The 22,559-nt window shown below is 29.6% G+C and overlaps 1 protein-coding gene across 4 annotated transcripts in view; it reads right to left on the bottom strand.

Moving 5' to 3' along the window:
* The window catches only part of Gdap2 (ganglioside induced differentiation associated protein 2), a 107,785-nt gene that overhangs the window by 32,366 nt on the left and 52,860 nt on the right, over positions 1–22,559 (bottom strand). For 2 of the 4 annotated variants that reach the window (XM_088197068.1, XM_088197069.1), the window contains exons 3-8: positions 7,883–8,106; positions 7,675–7,817; positions 7,243–7,375; positions 6,012–6,121; positions 5,698–5,943; positions 4,156–4,306 (exon numbers count right to left, since the gene is read on the bottom strand). In XM_088197068.1, the coding sequence (XP_088053194.1) occupies positions 4,156–4,306; positions 5,698–5,943; positions 6,012–6,121; positions 7,243–7,375; positions 7,675–7,817; positions 7,883–8,100 (1,001 nt within the window). In that variant the 5' untranslated portion in view covers positions 8,101–8,106. Of the gene's footprint in view, positions 1–4,155; positions 4,307–4,370; positions 4,486–5,697; positions 5,944–6,011; positions 6,122–7,242; positions 7,376–7,674; positions 7,818–7,882; positions 8,107–11,448; positions 11,469–22,559 lie in introns of those variants that run through there. The other 2 variants (XM_088197072.1, XM_088197073.1) reach the window with 2 other exon arrangements.

The following is a 22,559-nucleotide window of genomic DNA, read 5'->3' as shown; positions in this document are numbered from 1 at the left end:
ATGAACTTCGAGTGACATTGAAAATAAATTAAAACGCATAAATAATATTTTCAATAATAAATGTTGAGGAAGATCCACTTTTATTTACACATGCACAAGCAGACAACAACTTCATTCATTCAAACTCAACAAAGACGGTTATTGATCTGCACAGTTTTATACTCAACCGCAAGTTGAGGGAAAAGCTCTTAGTGAACTGGAAAAAGTTCTCAACGACAGCCTACTAAGTGGTGTCATTGCACATGTATCTATTGATCACTGTTTTTATTTAATTATTACAATTAATTATTATGAATATAAAGATTTTGGTCACGGCAAGTGTAAAGGTTTTCTAAAGTTAGGGTTCCAAGAATAATATCATGAGCTTGAAGCGTTCAAGTAGACCATTGCAATGCAATGCCAAATAAAGTTTGACCTAAAAACGTATTTGTAATTAAATTGCCGTTTGTAAAGGGAGAGAAAGCTAGAAATTTTTACATGACAAGTTATATGATATGACACATATACTATTTATGTATAATATATGTTACGCTAGGTACAGCAAGTTCCTTAATATCGCTATCAGTGACTGGCACGCACATCGCAGATCCATAAATAAGGTATTAATGTCTTCCAGAATGCAACACGCTACAAATAACTAGCAAAATCACACATGACGCAAGAGTGACGTCACGATGACGCGTTTTCAGTAACACTTTTCGTTAATGACTAGCGAGGTATTATTAATAAGGACCCGTTTCGTGCAAAAATAGTCTAAATCCGTACACAGAGGGGCCATCAAATACGGACAGAGTTCAATTTAACGGTTAAAATAAACCTCGGCGGTGGTTACTACAAATTGAACTGGTCTGTGTTGATTTTTGTTGTAAAGGTGGAGATTAATTAATTGAGGTGGTTGACGAAGTTGTGGGTTGGTTCAGCATTTATATCACATTTAAAACCTATTATAATATATTATATTAGAGTAACTTTTTATTCACAATATAAACAGTGTTTTGTGTTTTACGTAATATTGTTCATTCTTATATTCAAAACATAGTAAGTTGGCAAGAAATAAGATTTGATTAGAAATAAGCTCGTCGTCGTTCAGCCTAAGGGAATGTTATTAGTACATAGTTTCAGCAATTACCATTAAAATATGCAAACGACAATGGCTTGTCCAGCAAAACATTAGAGGTCTACAGAGCACCTAAAATTGAATAATAGCCACTCAGACTTTTGAAAGCCACGAATTACCTTTTTTTATTAGCTTCAAAACTAGTCTAAGAAAAACACTAATGGCCTCGCATCCGCAATGCACTGATTAAATTATTCTTTGTAATTATTATACGGACACCTTGAAACCAGCATTCGCTAAAGGAGTGATGGAGGTGGAGCTAGAAACGAATGCGATTTTTTTTTGCCTTATCTCATAATCGTCGAAGCTTTCAGGAAGGAGCACTTTAAAATCACTCCTTTGTACAAGAGCTACTATCAGCTCTTTCAGCGTTTAATTGGGTGCAAAATTCACATCATTCGGTTACCAGCCCCGAAACTAGATTATATTTGACATATTTAACATACATATACAGAACTATAGCAAATCTAGCAAACAAAAAGATAGAGATTATATTTTTTGTTATTCTAGTAATGTTTATCATTAACCTAAATATCAACTTGAGATACTAAGAAAGGTTACATCTGCGGACTCTAAATTTTAGAGTCTACAACTGTAGTGAATTTTGCACTTACAGTAGACCCCCCAGTAACACGGTAAATTGGGGACATGCTATTTGTTTGCGTGTAGTTGGGGGACTAGAAAATACATTTTTTGCAATATATACGTACGAATCAGGCGCGTGTGGTGAGATATCATCCCTTTGGTTCCCTCGCACATAAAGTATGGGGCGTACAAATAGCACGTTCCCAATTTACCGTGTTATTGGGGGGTCTACTGTATGTGATTTATAGTCTTTTCATAATATAGCAATTTTTTATTCATATTCAAATATTAAAAATTTCACTAAAATTTTTATAGAATATAGTTTTTGTTACCACGGATTGAGAACTATTGACGAGATTATTTTCGTAAAAATAATTTTAAAATGTGCTCTCGAAACAATAAATATATATATTCATGGGTGACCAAATCCTCTATTATTATAATTACCATAGAATTTAAAATTCGGGATTTTATATCAGTCGAAATATGTAATTGAAGACAAAGAACATCGCATGTTATGACGTACGAAAAAGTAATATATATAACTCAAAAACGCAGCAAATACAATTGATTGTTCATTCACAAACTGTGAAAATCTACAACTGGTCGGTCGGCGAGTGAATAATTAGTTGCCGGCTGACCCATAGAGGTAAATGTTATTTAGCCCTTTACATTTCAGCCAACCCATACAGCTAAAATTCGATTTGAACTATTTTGAACATATACATATATTATATTTAAATTATATACAACCGTACTAATTGAGAATAAAAATGATTTTCGTGTATTTTTAAAGCAAGTGTGTATTTTTACACTATGAGATATTTTAAAATGAAAATAATTTTATTTATACATAAAGTTAATTTATTTTGACAAAATAGTATGTAGCATAAAAAAAAAATTTAATGTAATATTCTACGTTTAATACTGTCAATTATGATATCTAAATTTAAAGTAAGATACATAGGAACATGAGATAAAATGACTTTACTACTTAAAAAAATAAATTGCCTTTTAGTAATTATATATAAATTCATTTGCTTTTAGATTTAAAAAAAACAATCTTAGAAAACTGTTGAAAAAATAATAACAATGCATAAAACTTTCTTAAGCTGATTTTGCAGAAAATATACATGTGTCATTTTTATCAAAGAAATCCCATCTGAACAAGAATCCGTCAAGGATTTACTACAAATAAGAAAGATCTTATCTAGGAAAATATTTATTTAGTACAGCATTGCGTAGATAAAGAATAGAACTAAGGAAAACTGCATTTATTCTACACGCAGTAGATAATACACATGGTCTTGAAAAGGCTCACTGACGTTACTATTTTGATATAGTTATTTTGCATGATGTTGTTCTGAAGTTTTCGATGAAGCTGGGCGACGCTATTTTTTAACTTCCAGGTTAAAAATTTTAAATTGATAATAAACATTCGGTAACTCTATCTTTCAAGTATATGTATAAACTTATTAACATGGCATAAAATAATCGTTATCGCTAAAGCTGCAATAATGGTATTATTAATACCTTGATACTGTATGATATGGTATGCTATATGATACCACATAACAACGCAGACTCCCTATTTACAACGTTATGTTAATTCAAATGTGAAGAGATCAAGAATACTTCATTCCTCTTTTATTTGGTTAAAAATAAATATGCAGCGCTTGCTCTAACTACGAGCTAGTTACCATTGATTAAGCCCATATATTTATATTTAACAGTAGTAGGATACAACAAAAAGAGCAACTTAGGAATTTTTTGAAAGAATACATAGTATCCAGAAATTTTGATTTACATAGCGATTGTTACATTGTTTTTATGGGGAAATTAATAAGAGCGAGTTTTTATCAATAAGTTTGGATTTCTACTTGAGCTGAATAATATATTCATGGAAATACAAGTATTGAGTGTCATTAATCGAGCTTGCATTTTTTAAAAACATATATATATTTATTGTATAGGAAAAAATCTCTATGCTATGTATGTATAAAATAATATTATAAGAGTAATCCAATCAACAGTTAAAGTGAAAGCAACTACGGAGGTAGCCAAGAATAGAAGAAAAAACGAGAACAAAATTTGACCTTTGGAAAGCTACCAAGTGCGTGGGAGCTTTGACTCCATGCAACTCTTCAAATATGGATTGTTTATTTACTTAAAGTATTATTTTTAGAAACGTGTGTAAATTGCGTCAAATGAATATATTTTGCATTAGTATTCAATATTTGAGTGTTTTAAAAAATTACAAGTCATAGGTTACTCACAAAATAATTATATAAAAATTGACAAAAACAAGTATCACTTGAATTATTTAGCACTATATTATTTTCGCACATCATATGACCATTACTCATATGATATCGTTGCAAATAAAAAATGGTATATACCCACATTATCTACGACATGTTAATGAGTCAGTTTAACGGTAGTATTAGACCTACCTTTCTTGATGTTCTATCTCTCTGGCCATGATCTCAGCGACGGGATCATAATTTGGACGCTGCTCGCCGAGAAGTCTCTGCTTGTCCAGATCTCCTTGCATCTGTCCGAAGGCTGCATTGAGCCCTTCCACGTCGATGGCTTCATCGTCAGCTGATAATAAAACAATAAATAAAATCAATAATATTTTATTAATATAAACTTAAGTTTGACTCACAAGAGAGCTCAAACGCGTCGTTGGTTTGACAGTAATTCGGAACATCCAACATCTTTTAAGTTCACAATTTATATAAAATTGAAATGAGCGCCCACGCCACCACAATGTGTTATCACACGTATTCACAAACAACTCTACAATGTTATCTGGCTGCGCAACATTTTTATGTCGAGTGTTAATTGCCAAAATTGTACAGCACACAAATTAGGAACTTTGACAGGATTTTAAGTTGACCACATGTTTTAAAGGAGTATTAATAATTTTATGTATACTAGACGAGTGGTAAATGGCATACTGAGTGAACAAATAGCATTTTGTACACCTGAGTGTTTTGTTGTGATTCAATGATAATCTGACCACATCTACATAATGAGTGACATGCAATACAATTTATTGAACATTTTTTCAATCTTTACCTTGATTGTTACACTTGAGTTGTGCAGTAATAAATTAAATCATTGGGTTATAAAACAAATGAAATAATTTGTTCTCATAACTTATAAACAATAAAGCTCTTGACATTTGAAAAAAAAAAGAATGTGCATCAGCGAAGAAATAGTAAAAAAAACATTTAAAGAATACCTTTAATATTCACTAAACTATTTTAGTTGACAATTGTGAGGTTGAATTTTTTTAGAAATATTTTCAAAACAAGGTCAATAAAAAAACATATGTTTTACTGGTTGATATAAACATATCACAAGATTTAAAATCTTAAAGATGTGGATGTGCTAAGCATTACATAGTACTTCAAAAAGTATATGCTAATAAAGTATTGTTATTTGTACTCAAACGATAGAATATGAAATATTTAGGCTAAGTAATTTATAAAGTTAAATACGAAATACTTCAATTGATAATGAAAACAAAAATAAGAGCCAAGCTCTAAATCTGAATAAAAAGATGTCGCAGTTTAAGAAGCTTATTCAGATTGTGCTAGAGCACAGTAAAGAAAACTCATCAAAAAAAGTTGGTAGATATAAAAATATTTGTATGTTTAAATATTACATTTAGTATGAATACATTGCTATTATATTTAGTCACATAATATTTACCAAATACTGAAGCACTCATCGCTTTAAAATAACTGCACTCAATCACAATAAGACCGATTCAACCAAGATCACAAAAGCGAATAGTGCGTATATCCGTATCAAATCCAATTATATTCACAAGATATATTGCACTTTATCTCGGTATGAGTAATTAAAAAGATAAGATTAGCTTTAGCTATTTTTTCAATGTTCAAACATGACTGTATACATAGCTGAAGAATATACGGCAATAATAATCTTATCTCTAGTTTAGTTCATCAACTTCAACTAACCATCTAGCACAGTGTGTTGTGGATTATCAATAATCCTAATTTGTCTGTCTGGTAAGTGTGGCTCTCCAGCCGATCCTCCGATATCGGCCGGCAACTTCCACCTCGCCGCTCGCTCTTCGGCTTCGTTACGAGGAAAGTACAGCGGAAGAAGTGTTTCAACCAGTGATAGTTCTTGACGTCCATCTGCGCATATCACTATTGTGTGTAGCGATGATCCGTAGCATTCTAAGAATCGCCTCACAGTGCCTGAGAAATTATGGCTCATTAGATTATGATGGTTCTTGTAATTCATTTGATTTGTATGATGTACTTACGGAGAGCAATGTGAACACCTAAATCGGCTGGATAGTTCTTTTTTACGGAATGTATGAGACACAGAGCAAGTGATTGAACTCCCAATTCTCTCGTTTTGTGAAGAACATTTCTGAAAATTGAGTGTAAAACAACAAATTATTATAGTATAGCAATAATCTTTTTTAATTTAATTTTATTATGCATAGCATCTAGTAGCATCAATTACGGGGGGAGGGGGCATTCGCTTTTGACCTAGATTTTTGACTTCTGAGAAGGGATAATTGTTTTTTGCGCTCTCCTATTTGTCAAAATTCGGTTTAGATATGCTTTATTTGACTACTAGTTATTGTAAATCGTAATATCGTTATAAAAAGGTCCTAATATGAACGTTAGATAGCCGAATGTTTCCACTGTGATGACGACAGCATGATTTTATTGCTTTTGACATGGATTTGAAACCGGGACCCCCTTGAATTTGGCAAGAAAAATGCATGTCATTTATTGAAATAGTATGAATCTGTAATTTATTGAAATAATATTAAAATGAAATGGAAATATTAAAGAAATGACCACTGACTGGCCAACTTTTGCCCCCTCCTGGAAAAAGCTGAAGTGACGTCCATGCTATGCGGATGACATTGATGTTATAGAACTGTAATATGTCATAATAAGTAGTAGTGTAATTGATAATAACTACAGAATCTATATATATAATAAAAATATTTTTTGCTTTTTCTCTGTGGTTAGCTACTTATAAGATAAACTAGCAACTGACTATTTTTATTGATTTTGACGAAGGTATAGAAGAATAATTAATATTTTAATGTTTATAGGAACTTCGTAATAATAAAATGTTAGTTTTACAAATAACAATTTCAGACAAGTATCAGAATTTTAGCACCAAACAAAGTTTAGAATTACTTTTCTGTAAAACTACTAGTTTGCAGTTATTGAGCCGTGTGATCGAGATTTAACCAGCTGTTTGAATTTAACATTATCATGTCAAATATTCTAGGTAAATTTTAATGTTAATATAATTTATTTTACTAAAGCATGCAATAATTTATTAGATTATAAATATTTTTTAACCTTCTTTGTACATTAAAACTATATATTTTGTATGAATTATTAAAATGCGAAAATTTATCCAAGTCTTAAACCTTACATGGTATTTTATTATAAGGTGTAAATATTGGCTAAATATATTATTATGATTTGATTCTAATTATTTTAAATTTAATATGTCACTACCTATAGCACATATGCAACGTATTCTCAGCAGCTGTCTGATATTTTGGATTATACTTAGGTCCGACTGTATGAATAATGTAACGGGATGCCAGTTCATGTCCAGAAGTAACTTTAACATCTCCAGTTCTACATTCTGAAATGAAAAGAAAAGCTCGTATAAAAAAATATATTTAATAAGCTGTATATGTTATTGAATATAATAAAAAAAATCTTTACGTCAAAAATTTTTGTGAGAAACACAATTTAAAATAAGTTTAATTTTGTAACGAGAACATTTTAATAACGACCTTTAAATATATCTTTTACTTTCGTGTAATATAGTTCAAGTTCTAGCGGCAAGTTTTAAAAATAGTATTTGAGAACTATAATACATTTCATCCAAAAGTAATAGCCCAAATAACAGCATAATGTTGACCAATTATAGTAACTCACCCTTAACGTCTATAAATATTTCTTCTTTTAAAGCCGAACCAGCTCTTGCGTATATTCTATCACTAATGGAATTTTGTTCGTCCATTGATTCATTTGTTGTGTTTGTTATAGCGTCCACCTCTAGGATTGATATGTCACCGTGCCTAAAATATAAGTAAGAACATTATAACTCTCTGTATTTGTATACCTTGTGGGTATGTGAACTTACCAGAGAGCTATTTTCTTATTGAGTCCTTGGTCTTCTGTGAAAGGAGGCTCTTGGTGTCTGGGTGCAGTTGTGCCTGAATAGTCGGCGGGACCACGGTTTGGTATCGAGGAGCCCCAGCGCGGTAGTCCGTTGGCTCGCACTGATCTGTTGATTCCAGCGGGGCCTACATCGAGGGGCATGGGCCCCATTGTGCCGACTGATCCGTTAACAACTCGCATTTTTTACTGGAAAGAAAAAAATATAATCATTAGAACCTTTTTATGGCAACTCAAATGCTTAAATAATGAGCACACGGTATCACTATAAATATGAACTTCTGTACTACTCCTTGGTAGTTAATTTCCTTAAATTATACCAATCTTAATTTTAACCCGTATTTATGAACTTCTTGAAAGTAGTGTTTGTAATTTTATAAAATTAGATAGTATTATATTTACTATAAATATCTTATTACATCTATAAAAATAATAATTGATAAATTAGTTTCCAGTTATTCTTTAATATTAGATTAAATATTTCATTCGTGGCCAACTTCACCCGTTATTCATTGTATAAATTACAAAAATATTGCGTGAAAAATATTTTAATTAAATTTGATAAAAATACCATATAAGCTCATAACATGATCTGAAATAAAATAGCAAATACCATTAATCTTCCACAATAGTCTGTTTTATTGCTTTACTACAATATAATTGTATAATTGATCAATAAAGCCTTATTGCGACCATCGCGTGATGATTGTTACAGTTATAGATAAACTCCAAAATACTAAAAGCTCGTTTAATTATTCAGTCAATAAAAACATTTTAACTAAAATCAGTTACGATGAAACGGCTCGTTAAGACAGTTGGTTATCATTTCATTGTTTGTTTTGTCAAAACCGTGAAGATTTTCCACGAAAAAAAATGGCAATATTTCTCTACATTATTATCAAATGTCCCATATTTAACTACGAGTCACGGAATCTTAAATTAAATAACGCCACACGCAAAATAACGGTTTTTGGTAAAAACAATTCAAGTGCAAGGTCAAATTTATAATTGATCACGGAAGATTTGGTTTCTAGGCTAGGTAATCGATCTAAAAAGCATTTGTGGGTATTACAACAGGTGCTTCGTGTATTGCGAATCGATAAAGTAATTAGTTATATGTAATAACACTTAATATGCATTGAACTGTGACACGATATAGGTTAAATGGTACAGCATGAACTATGTATATACATATTGTAATATATGTACGTAAATTGCTTAGAATAATGCGATATTATAAATATATATTGTATTTCGTTTGGTTTATCGTTAGTAATAATAATACATTAAAATCAGTACTTTAATAAAATATGACTAGAATAAAATAAATAGAGATCACAGTGAGAATGTTTTAATGTAAGGATTCAAGGATGATTTTTTTATGCAAAGCCAGACTCATCGATTGATATAAATCGTATATTAAAAAAGTGTTTCAGCGTGGGTGCCACATGAGTAATTGCCAACAATGAACGAACACCATATCTTTTAATCGGATAAAAAATACTATTGTGATACATAATAAATTAATTAATTGTAAATATTTCGTTACAAAATGACAGGCGTTAGCCCCATGTGTCACAACTGGGTAAAGACTATCAATAACTATCAATTATAGAGACATCACACTAAAATTAAAGTCTATGAATCAGTGACATATAATTTATTAATTATGAACTATTTATATTAGGTGAATTTTATTTGAACTATTCAATACGATATTCATCCGCGAGATAAGGAACACATTAGAAAACCTAATCTGTGAAAATCAATCGATATTATAGTTATATAATAATCACTAATTCCAATCTCTCAGATAATATTAAAATTAAAAAAGAAACATTAGGTTTCGTATGGAAATCGAACCTAGATCTTTCAGGTTACAGTCACCTACTCATACCGCTCGTTTATTTTAAAAGTAAATTTTGTTTTAAAAGCATTACAGAAATCAAGTTATAATTATATAATATTCATATGGGATTCGTACCTATATAGGTCTTTCAGGCATTAGTCATCGACTAATGCCATTGGTCTATCGAGCTAGAATATTGTTCCTTCACAGAAGCTTAGATAAATGATAAAAATGCTCATTTATGTCCATTAGACTACATTATCAATCTTCAATCATTTAATAAAGCATGAGTATATATCCCAGGTGGCCCTCTATATACGACATCATTGTGGTCGCTTCTATTTAACTCGATACAATTCCGAATGAAATGAATACTTTGCACTATACATGTATTAGTTTCCGCTATAAATTTGATACTTTGCACTATAAAAAGAAGACAATTTAAATGAGCAATATATAATATAAAATATACGTGAATCAAAAAAATGTAATGTAATCTAAAATTAATAATATGTGCATTAAAATAAATAAACTGTGCATTAGCGTTGGTGTAGTTTTCTAAAGAAAGTTCTTAAATTGATTATATTTGTTAAAATTCAATTAGATTAAGTTCGAGTTTAAACAGAAAATGGACATTACACAACTGGAAATAACATGAAAACTAAGAATTAATTGTTATTATCGATCATCATATGTATATTAAATGTCGATCATTTTGTTTTAATTTTAAATATATCTATTAAATGTTCATTTTTATTATTTTAATGCACAAATTATTCGTTTTATTGCACACTACAAATACAATGTTGCTCAATCCAATATGTTTTATTGATCATAGATATATTTATTTAATGCGCATTTTTTATTATTGTAATGCACAAACAATTGGTTTTTATAAAACAATTAATAAAATCTGTTAATTTTTTTTATTTGTTACGTATATTGAAGATTACAAATATTAACGGTTATTAAAAGCTTTAAAACTTGTAAACACTTGACAAGCTAACGCAACATTCGCTAAAAATAAAAAGTTCAAAAAATAATAAAAGCTGTCGCCAGCGAAGTATTGTCCCAGAATCTACCCGAGGAATCGATATTCGGATCTAAGCATTAAAACAAGTCCATCCTAGCCACCTGAGACTACATTTAGAAAATAATAATTTTAATTTACAAATATCATATATTTTGAATATATTTCTGAAACATAAGTATTGTGAATTGAATTAAATATTTAATGTATGAGGTGTATGTATAAAATAAATAAAATCGATGGCCTGAATCCACTATATTTGAATACAAATAACACCTGATCATTATTGCTATTATAATATAGCTCTACGCGCAGAGAACAATGAAACGGCACCCAATAAAGAAGTATGCTGAATAGAACAATATTTGAATTGGGTGAAGCGTCACTAAATTAATCGTATTCAAATTCGAATAACACCTTGCTATAATGATTATTATTATTATATAATCACTGCGTGTGAATAACAATGAAACGACACTGAAAGCAAAAGTATAAGTTTTGTACTTATAATATATGTTCCATAAACTAAATAAATTTGTTGGCCCAAATCTATCGTAATCAAATTCAAATAATACTTGGTCATACTTACTATTATATTAGCACTGCGTGTGAATGAAAGTTATCAGCTTAAAAAAAAAGTATTCACACTTACACTACTTGGAATACAACCAGACTTTTTGTGCTCAAAGTCGACCATTGAAGCTCACTGAGGACCGGCGTGCACCATCAATGCCTCAACACTGAGCGTACGTAGGTACACAAATGAACTTCTGGAGGTTGTGCCGGGGCGTCCCGGGTGTCCCAGTTATCGGGCTATGACGTCACGGGCGGCCTCCGGGTTGAATGAAATCGGTTCTGAATGGGCGCAGAATGGCCCGGGAGAGGGCCGTAAATGGCACATTGCCACACGACGCAGCTCTAAAATTAGAAGAAAATGCACCGAAGGGGATATGTAAACAACTTTGAGTTTGAGACGCTTTTCGATGAAATGGGGTAACCTTTTTCACTAAAGAAGATGTTTCGGAATATAATGTACATAATACAGAACACAAAATATTTTTTTCAGAACCTGTAAAATACACCAAGGGGTGGCAAAAATGAATCAAAAGTAAAACATCAAAACATTCTGTAGAAATTATTGCGAATAAATTTACAGGTTTTTACAGTATTTTCCCGTTAGAAAAAAATCAACTATGCTGTTTGAATACAATTATTGGCTAGAAAGCAATACGGTTTTTTATATAAGTAAAACTGTAGAATATGGGTTATTGAGAATTCATGAGGTTCACCAGCGAGAATTGCACTCGCTTAGATGTAGTCACTTTCTAAAGCAGTGTTTTTTAACCATTTTAAAACGCGACATACACCGTAAAATATTTTAATAATACTAAAAAATATATCATGTTACGTAAATATTATCAACATTTTCTTTGCAAGTTTTAAAGCTTAGCAAATCTTGGTGTTATATTAGGTAGACTGTAGACTTTTCGTTTATGCTTCAAAGTGTATGTTATTGTTTGTGATAAAATCGATATTACTTTTATTGTTTTGTATGAAATATTTTTTTAAATATTTCAACTGATAAGTATTCATGCTGCTATTTATTTTTACTATTTAATAACATTCACCTGTATCTAAATTTTGTGAACGAACATCAATAATCGTCGCTTTGCAATTGAAGAACAACCAGTGTCACAAAAATATTTTTTTATATGAGAGAAAAAAAACTAATTTTCTTCTTTGATTACAAGGAAATGCTTTATAAAAAAAACGTTTTAAATATAAACATTAAATATTAAAACACATTGAGTTTATTTTAGAAATAAAATAATACACACAAAAAAAATAAAAAATCAAAACCAACTTTGGCATTTTTTTACATAGGCTGTTTTTCAAAAAAAAAAATTTTCTTCAATATACTTATTTACTATTTTCTAATATTTACCACTTAAGTTTAACATTATTGAATATATACGCACACGCATGCATATATTAAAAATAAAAAACATGTAAAATAGGAAAAAAATTAAGAAATATTAAAATTAGCAAAAAAATATTAGAAAATAATACAATAACAATTTTATAAATTTATAGCATTAATCTTCGTCACTCGAGACATCTTTACTATCCATTTTAATGTATTCCAGTGATGGTAAATTTTGAAAGTATTTTTGTTAAACCTAATAAATCAGATTTTTTTGAGCTTTCAAAGGAATAGGTCCATCATATGCTCGCAAAAAGTTTATTGTAGTGGGAAGATCAATATTTTTAGTAATTTTAAATCGATCCTATGCCCCAGAAAAATGTATTGACATAGTATAATACCTCTCCTTTTAATGAATGATCAATTTTTTACATCTGAATTTGCCTATGTTTAAAATGTTAAGAAAAATTTTCATAAAATAAAAATGTTTCTACAATGAAATTGACTGTTGTGAAAATATTTTTGTGACAATGGTAGTTTTACCATTTTGCTCAGATGCCCAGCACTATCCATTACGACAAAAAAACAAATTTAGAAAAAAAGGACATTCTCACTTTTTCATATAGTCTTCAATTAGTTTTGTACGGTTTTGTAGTCTACAAGTAGTGTCGAGAATCAAGCTGAGCTCTTGAGATATGGACCGGATCAGAAGGTCAGTGTGGAATTTGCTGCTTTCTAGGACTAAGAGACGTTTTGCTCGAATTCGGCTTTACTCGTTTAAGTCGGAAGCAAAATTATGGTTCTGAATAGCGTTTCTGACTTAAGTCTTCGATGGAAATAATTTAATACAGTAATGTTACGGCATAAATACCTTTCAGAATTAGAGGAAGTCGAATGTCTCCTCCATTTCTCAATGGAACGATTTGATGTGAAACCAGACTATTTGTTATTGTCTAATAAAAATCTTGTTAGACCAGGTATCCATGGTGAAATGTGACAAGTGATTTAAAACAATCTTTATTTTAACTAATTAATGTTAGAGGATAGCATAGAATATGCTTGAAGATAGGTTTTGTTTTGAAAAGGAGTCCGTTGTTTGCATCAGACAGGTGAAGGAGACCATAGAAAAAAAATATGAAGTGTAAATCTGAGGTTTTCAAATATTTGTTACTTTCATTTATTTAATTATCGAAAAGCAAACAATAAAATATCCAAATATTTTAATATATTCTATACATTTCTATGTAAGTAACAAAAAATATCAAGATTATGTTATATATATTAAAAAAAGAATAGAGCATGTTTAAACTTCAACAAGTACGAAGTTTCATGCTAATCGACATGTTCTTAAGGATTAAAGAACAATTTTTAAAGACCAAAAGTAACTGTTACTGCGACAGGGTCTAAATTATTTTACAACTAGCGTGTTATAAACTAAATAATGTGTAATGGATACATTCTATTTTTAGTGGGTAATAAATATATAAAACTTTTATACATAATTTATGTATTCTATATAGATTTTTAACGGTACTAACTATGTATGTTACCTAGTATTTAGTATTCGTAGTATTCCACATTTTGTATTTTGGATAATGAAATTCAAGGATATTCTTCCGAATAGTAACTAAGAAACTAAACGTTTAATCTTAATTATTTTATTACAATGAATACAACATATGTAAATCTATAAATTATAACTTACTCTTGTGAAAAACTAGAATTTATAAAAAAATAAGCTTAGTATATAATTTAAATTATTAACAACAGACTTCTCCTGAATAAAAAATATCTTTGAAGTATACTTTATATTATAATTATAATATTTTTTGCTGGATGGTATAAAGATATATATTTGCTTCACATTCGAAACCTATTGCAAAAATAAAATATTCCCAAAATCCTATCACCCATATAATGGTGCCATTACATGTTTATACATTGTGTCTGCGCTATATATATTATATTGCTCAGGAGGGCAAGGTAACATACGGCGATACTATGCCGACCGAGATCTCTCTCTTTTCCAATCTTTTACGAGAAGAGCGAGAGGCAGAGGAAGCGGGAATATCGTGGGAAACTCCGTGACCCAAATAGTTCCCTTTTCGTCGTCGTGCCTCATCCTATCTTCCCTTCTTCGAATTATTATCCCTCTATTCCCTTTCTCAGAAAACGGAGGCGCTACCCTCTCGAGATACATCTTGCTGGCTACTATTTCTATAGGGAAACAATAGCGATAACAAAAGGCGTGTGTACGTGGATAACTGAGAATACAAGGAGACCGAGTACAACATATTTCGTGCGTTCTCTAAATATCTTTATAAGAAAGAACATTCTAACATTATTAAGATACTCTTGATACGTCGAAATCTAATATATAATAATTTAGTTTAAGGGTTAAAATCGTAAACATATTTAAATCATTTTATTTCGGTCAAAATGTTTCACGTTTTATGGAATTTTTACATGATGCTGATTTTTAAAAGAAAATTTTCTTCTCTGATGAGGAACATTTCCATCTCTATGGGTATATTATTAAGCAAAATTGCAGCATATGCGAGGAAAATCGTTATGTATTACATGCCCAAAAAGTGACTGTTTGGTGCGCATTGTGGTCAGGCGGCGTCATTGGACGTTACATTTTTAAAAACGATAAATGGTGGGCGCATGATGTATTCCTACAAAAAATGCCGTTGGATTTTTTGTGGGGTTACGCTATGGACCGTGTTTACGCTGACTAACCCGAAACGTTGGAGCACCTAAAAACCAAGTTATGGACGAGATACCGCCCGAAATGTACAAGAAAGTCATCGAAAGGATCGGCTGCTGCAAAAGGTTCAGATGCAGCCATTTAATTAATATTATAATTCATAATTATTACCATACCTCAAATGTTCGATTAATAAAAATAATATCAACAAATGCTCGAAAACTGAAGTTGTGTCACCAACGAATACTTTACGAATAGTATTTAAATATTCGAGTAATAAATTTGTAATCAGAAAATCAGAAAAAAATATATAATTTTATTATTTTTACATAAAATAAACAAATCATTAAAAAAATATTTTTAATTTTAGTCGTGACTACCTTAATTTGCTATACACAAATATGGGTGTTTATTATGTTAATAGAGGTACTACGTCATACCGGGCTCACCGCTGGGGCTTTGCCCTTGACTGATCTGACCCAACAAAGAGAGATACATTTGCAGAAGATTCACCTTTCAAATTTTTATTTATAAAATTGTGTTATTATCAATAAAAAAGCGACCCCAGCTGCAGTGACATCTATTGATTATAAATTGTATAGAACATAATAATTTATAATTAATAATATAGATGTCACTGATTCCGTGGTTAATACTTTTAATGAATACATTATGTCTGATTGACTTAGTTGGTACAGATTTGCCCGTTGTAACGAACTGGGCTTATGCATGCCAGGTTACAACGAAAAATTTAATAAAAATAAATAAATTTCGTTTACAACATTTTTCGATCTTTTTCTTAAGCTTTGCGCCACACAAAAATATGTTTCTCAATAGTTTTTTATCTCCATAAGCTTCAGTGGCAGTTTTATTAAGTTTTACACAAAATTTGTAGCGTTACGTTTTCGATATATTAATTAGTTGAAAACGTACAAAAGTAGCAATTTTCAACCTTACACAAACAGAGATAGCGCAGCACTCACTCAACCGGTTAAGGTGAAACTCTTTTATGGTCCATTGATATTCACTAATGAAGTCTTACATAGTGTATTACATCGTTCCTAGGTAAATCAGTATATATATTTTAAGGACGTACGTCAAGATCAATAAACGCCACCTGAGATGTTTTCATCAAGATTAGATGGCGTCACTTATCTACGAATCTAATACATCATACAAATTAATATATGTGGTTTGATAGTATCGATTGCTTATTCAAAGCCTATTGAAGACGCGGTTTGCAAACATCAGCCTAGTTTTGGGGTAACAAAGTCAGGCGCGGTTTGCAAATCCGGCCACGCCAAAGCTACCCGCGCTCCGTGTCCCTTTACAACTACCTTGTTTCACACTAATCCGATTGTCGGCGTACGTGCACCGAAAGCCCAACGGCCTGCCATTAATCGCCACAATAGTAGCATTTAAGTTTAATTTGCTCGCGGGATGGACCGCAGCATCCGAGGAGACCCGCAGGGAAAAGTTGTTTGGGGAAAATGGGTCAGGTATATGTACGTACGCCCGCCTCCTTCCGCATTCAGCTCCTTGTTCGGAATTACAGCTACTTTTGTGCATACATTGGCCACGTTGCTAGTTTCTCGGGACCTTTTGTGCTCGGGAACGTCGCGCTAGACTGCTCTCGTAATGCCACCATTTCACGGCAGAACGTCTGTGTTTATGTGCCCGGTTGGCTTCAGAAGAATGCACGTAGTTTACAAGTTGGATGGGATGTGAGCTGAAATCTAGCAGCTTGTGTTTAAATATATATAACATTAATATTTTCAACGCGTCTTCACGGAGTAACCGGAAGGCGTGGTGATTGGAAGACCAAGACGCTAGAGAAATAGAGTAACGATCGATGCCGCACCTCTTTAAATATTGTTTTTATCTGTAGCTCCTTATGAAGATTTTCATAATGCATTCAATTGAGTCAACTTTAAGTAATGTAATTCATAGAAAAAAATACAAATATTTATAAACATCAATTTCAAGTAAAAGTCAAGTTACAAATTGTCTATGCCAGGGTTTCCCAAACTTTTTCAGCGACGGAACACTTGGCAAATCCGAAAATTTTGGCGGAACACTTAGCTTATTTTTTAGGCTGGGTAATTCATAATAAAATAAAACGTGTTATTAAAGAAATGTTATTAAATTTATTTAATAAACATAAAAATACAAATAAATAAAACTCCTAATGACTGATGATTTTGGGTTTTTAAATAACAATTTTTTTATATCAGGCACAATTTTGGTTAGTTGTATTTTCATATCTGCCGTGGCGTGGAGTCTATTTCTGTATTTTGTTTTTGTTGCAATATACTTAAAAAATCCCACTTCGCATAAATACGTCGTGAAAAACGGAAGTAAACAAACCAGAACTTGTTTTTACACCTTGGGGAACTCTTCAGTCAGACTCACCCAGAAATTATTTAATGGCTGATATTTTTGTTTCAAAGCAGAGTCATTAACTAAATTCTCATAATCCCTTAAGCCCACTGGTTTTACTGTTCCGGAAAATGGATTCCGAACCCAGGAATCGTCCTTACTAGTTTTCGGAAAATATTCCGAAAGAATTATTTTCAAGTAATATAGGTGTTCTAAAAATACTTGTGAAACTTTTTTATCTACTTGAAAATTCAATTCATTTAAACATTCATATCCAAGACAGGAAAACAATCAGAATTATTAGATTCAACCGATAAAATCTGAAATTGTAATTTTTTATCAAAAGATTCAGTTTTATCTCTCATATTAAAAATTGTAATACTTTTTTCTTCTAATTATAAGTTAACATCATTTCACTTTGTAAAAATATCCGCCAGATATGCAGATGTATCAACCAGGAAGGATTTGCTAAAAATTTTATAAAATGATGTTGCAAATTATTTTGTGCTTTCAAGAAGACTAATAATTCATTTCGAAGTTCATAGTCTTAATAGTACTTTTCCTCTGGATAGCCATCTCACTTCAGTATGTAATAAAAGTGCTTTATGTTCACTACCCATTTCATCGCACAAAATTTTAAATAATCTGGATTGAAGTGGTCTAGATTTTACATAGTTTATCATTTTCACGGCTACTTCATAACATTTTTTAAATTTGTGGAAAATTTTTTAGTCAACAGTGCATGCCTATGCAAAATACAGTGACTGCTAGTAGCATATGTAGTCACATAAATAAAATTCGTATAACAAGCACTAATATCGTGTGATTAATTAACAAAAAAAATATTGTTTAAATACGATCAAATTTTAAAGTTAAAAAAAACAACACCGACTTATGAAACTTTTCTCTCCAGATTTTATACACATCAATGTTGAATATTTAACACATATTTTCAAGCTTTTTTAACAGATTTATGAACAATTTTTATGTATTAGCAAGACTAACAATTTTTTTAATCTACTCTAAATTTTTGTGAAATATCTATTTAGGCTCCGCGGAACACCTATTTTGGATCCGCGAAACACCAGTGTTCCGCGGAACATAGTTTGGGAAACCATGGTCTATGACAATAAAACTAAAGGTGTGACGTATATGTATGTTACATTTTATACTACTTATTCATATATTCAAACTTGTTTAAGTGTTTAAATCTGTCTATTATATTCAATAGTATTACTATCGTATCTTTTACATTGAAAATTATTTTTAAAATGTTCAATGTAATTTCTTTGCTTGATACTGAGTTTCTATAATAAACGTTAATTGTCTATTTAAAAAAATTACCTAGCTAAATTTGATCCATAAACATATTCTAAAGACGCATAAAAAACTAATATTTAATTTAATTTTTATTTCTGGTTTATTTATTAGGACAGAAACAGCAAGTGTATATTTTAATTTAATATTGTTATTGCTATTATTATCAGTTAAATGAAAAATTACGATAAGTAAATACAATTTAAAGTATAGCAAAGTTTTTTAAATATTATAAAGGATATGCAAAATTGGTTAATTAAAGGAAAAAATGTAAAACATAGTTTATTTAGTAATAAAAAATAAATTTACCTATACTTGATCGATTAATATTGTATAAAGTGCATAAAAATCAAGAATCAATTATTGCTTATCAACTTGGCACGAAATTAACATTTTAATTGTTAATAATAAAAAACTAAAGCTGAGCGATAACGGTAAAATTATAAAATTATTATACTTATCATAACGACATAATGTTAAATATACAATAATAATCAAAAATACTGTTTCTTAAAACTAATCGTTTTAAATCGTCGCGAAAAATATAATTTTGTATATAATAAATTTATATTAAACTATTAAGTTAGATTAAATCAGGAACAACTTTTTTGAATATTTAAGAAAATATAGAATAACATTTAGCTTAAAAAATATATTACAGTGTAAGAAAATAGTTTTTAAAATCATAAATTAGTACGTTTATTTTTTGATAAGAAATGAAAAAAATCACACATGTTAAAAATGTTATTTTTAACTATATAAAAGAAATTGTAAAAAGCAAACTAAAAATATATAATTGAGATTTTCTGATAGACAAAATTATTTACTTGAAATTTAGTCCTGAAATAAATGGTTCATTAATTTTTTTGTACAGAAAAAGACGAGTAAAAAAATATTATGTAGCCTGAATGTAGTAATTAGTAAACGTTTTTTATGAATTATTATTAAAAAAAGTAACATTTAAAATTTTAAAAAATTGTTAAAAAATAATTTTTTAGCTTGTTTTTAAATATTATTTTGATACATTTTAAAATCATTTGTAGCTTGTAAAACAGTTACAGAATAATATTTTTGTATTTAATATTTTTTAGGTCACATATTTAATAAAAAAATGTTGATAAAAAATTGTCTGGAATACGCAATTCGTTTTTACGAGATCAAAAAATATATTAAATCTGTGAATATATTTTTTTATTATAAAATAATATTAAATAATAATACTATTATATTATATATTTGTCTATAACTATAAATTACCGATAGTAAATCTTTAACTCTTTAGTTAATATTGCACTAATTTTTCGTGATGGAAAAAATAGTGGCTACAAACAAACATTAGGAAGAATCGCAAATTTAAATCACATTATAACAATCGTAACTGAGGACATATCGGACTGCTCATACATTTTTAATTATGTAATGCAAGACCTTGAGGTTGGCTTTATTCGTATTGACCCATCGATGGTTATATTATTGCACTTGAATCAAATAACTGTAATTTTATCATCATAGATAAGTGTCTAAAGTATTAGAATGACCTCTAAAAGTGTCGCATGTATAGCAAGCACAATGTACGCTTACAATTTTTTCTACTGGTGTAGTTTTAGATGTAAAGTATTTGTTTTAATATGAAAATATAGAAAATATTTGTCATAATTATCTTAAAAGTAACACTGTTTGAGAAACTGGCGATTGTGCTGGCGATGACACAATATTTTTACTGTAAAATATACACTTATATGTACATAAATAGTATAAAAGTAAAAAATATTATCTTGATGCTTGAAACATTAACATAAGCTGTACACTTTTCTATTATACTATATTGAATTTTATTATAAGTAACTCGCTCGCATAAAATATTCAGCCATTTCAAGAACTGTTTTATTATCTACATAATATATATCCTACGAGGAAAACTTTACAGAATGCATATAAGAATTAATTATTCAATTTCACCCTTGTCGATATTGAAACACTATGTCAAGGAGAACTTTGCGTGTTGTACCTTCAATATATGCAAAATGTACCACCAATATTGGGGTTGGTCGGTTATTTCAAGACGAAACTGTTAAAAATAACCAAATTATGAGAGAAAAACTAGTATCGATATTTTGTATGAAAAATGTTCGTGTGTAGCGCTCGATAAAAAATGTAGTGTGTGTGGTGATCAATCGAATTGACATTTCATATTGCGTTAAAGCTTTCAGGAATATAGAAAATTTATCAAAAAACGAACATTTTACTCACAACTAGTGTCGTATCGATAAATCAAGAAAGAGTACATAAAAGTAGTATAAAATAACGGATAGTTTTCTATATTTAATACCTATGGGAGATATAATTTTTTCAAAGTTAATTTAAAAAAAGCAATATTCTAATTACAATTATTAAATTGATAAAATGCTATTGTGTTGTTAAATTTTAATAAAACAACTAGTTTAAAATTTATATTTTTAACCTAATACACACTTTAATTAAAAGCAAATTATTTCAAATTAAACATTTTGTATTTTTTAAAAAGTTTCCTATGTATCTACTATCGATATACATATGTATAATAGTATGTACATTTAAATATCTCCAAACCAATAAATTAGCTGCGGTAACTCACGATAGTGTGCGACCGACAGCTAGTATCTATAAATAAAAAATAAGCATAAATTTAGCCAACTTAAAAACTACTTTTTCATTCTACTTAGATATATTTATCATTACTCCTGTTTATATTTTGAACAATTTTTTTGAAATTAAAATCATTACTATAATTTTATATTCAGCAATAAATCGAAGTAATGATAAGTATAAAAAAGTAATGATTATAGAATTATATTTATTATTCTGATTGATTGATAAATAAATAAAAATATATAGTAATGAGTTTAAATTTGTTCAAAATATAAATAGGGGTAAGTATACCAAACGTATATACGTATCGTGTGCTTTAGAGCTAATAGTAGGGGCGTAAATCCAAACTTGTCATCTCTTTCTCAATTATGAATAATGCTGAAATTGATAGCTCTCGAACTGATTGTGTTAACGCAAATAGAGTAAAGTATAAAATATTGAATACAATTATTTTATTTTTTATGAGAAAACTAATATAATATGAAAAAATATATTACTAACAAAATATATATTATTTCACTAGTGACTTTAATTTTAATTTTAGAACTTGTGTTTCTTTTTGGTGCGTAATTGCATGGGTACTTTAACCTATATTTAGCCGGTAAAATTATTCTTTCACTTAATAATTATTTCATAAAAATACCCATATAAAAATCAAATATACGTTGATTTGTTTGTAAAAATAAAAATATTAAAAAAACAAGCAGCAAAATATGCTATGTTTTAAAATAGTATTTATTTATAATACGCAATTTAATTTTAAAAATATTAAAATTTAAAGTTTATGATCACTTAAGTACATCCT

Source organism: Plectrocnemia conspersa, unplaced genomic scaffold (assembly GCF_051122295.1).
Source record: "Plectrocnemia conspersa isolate PC_06_02 unplaced genomic scaffold, ASM5112229v1 ptg000011l, whole genome shotgun sequence".
Taxonomy (NCBI): Eukaryota; Metazoa; Arthropoda; class Insecta; order Trichoptera; family Polycentropodidae; genus Plectrocnemia; species Plectrocnemia conspersa.
This window is presented reverse-complemented; position numbering and strand designations above follow the sequence as displayed.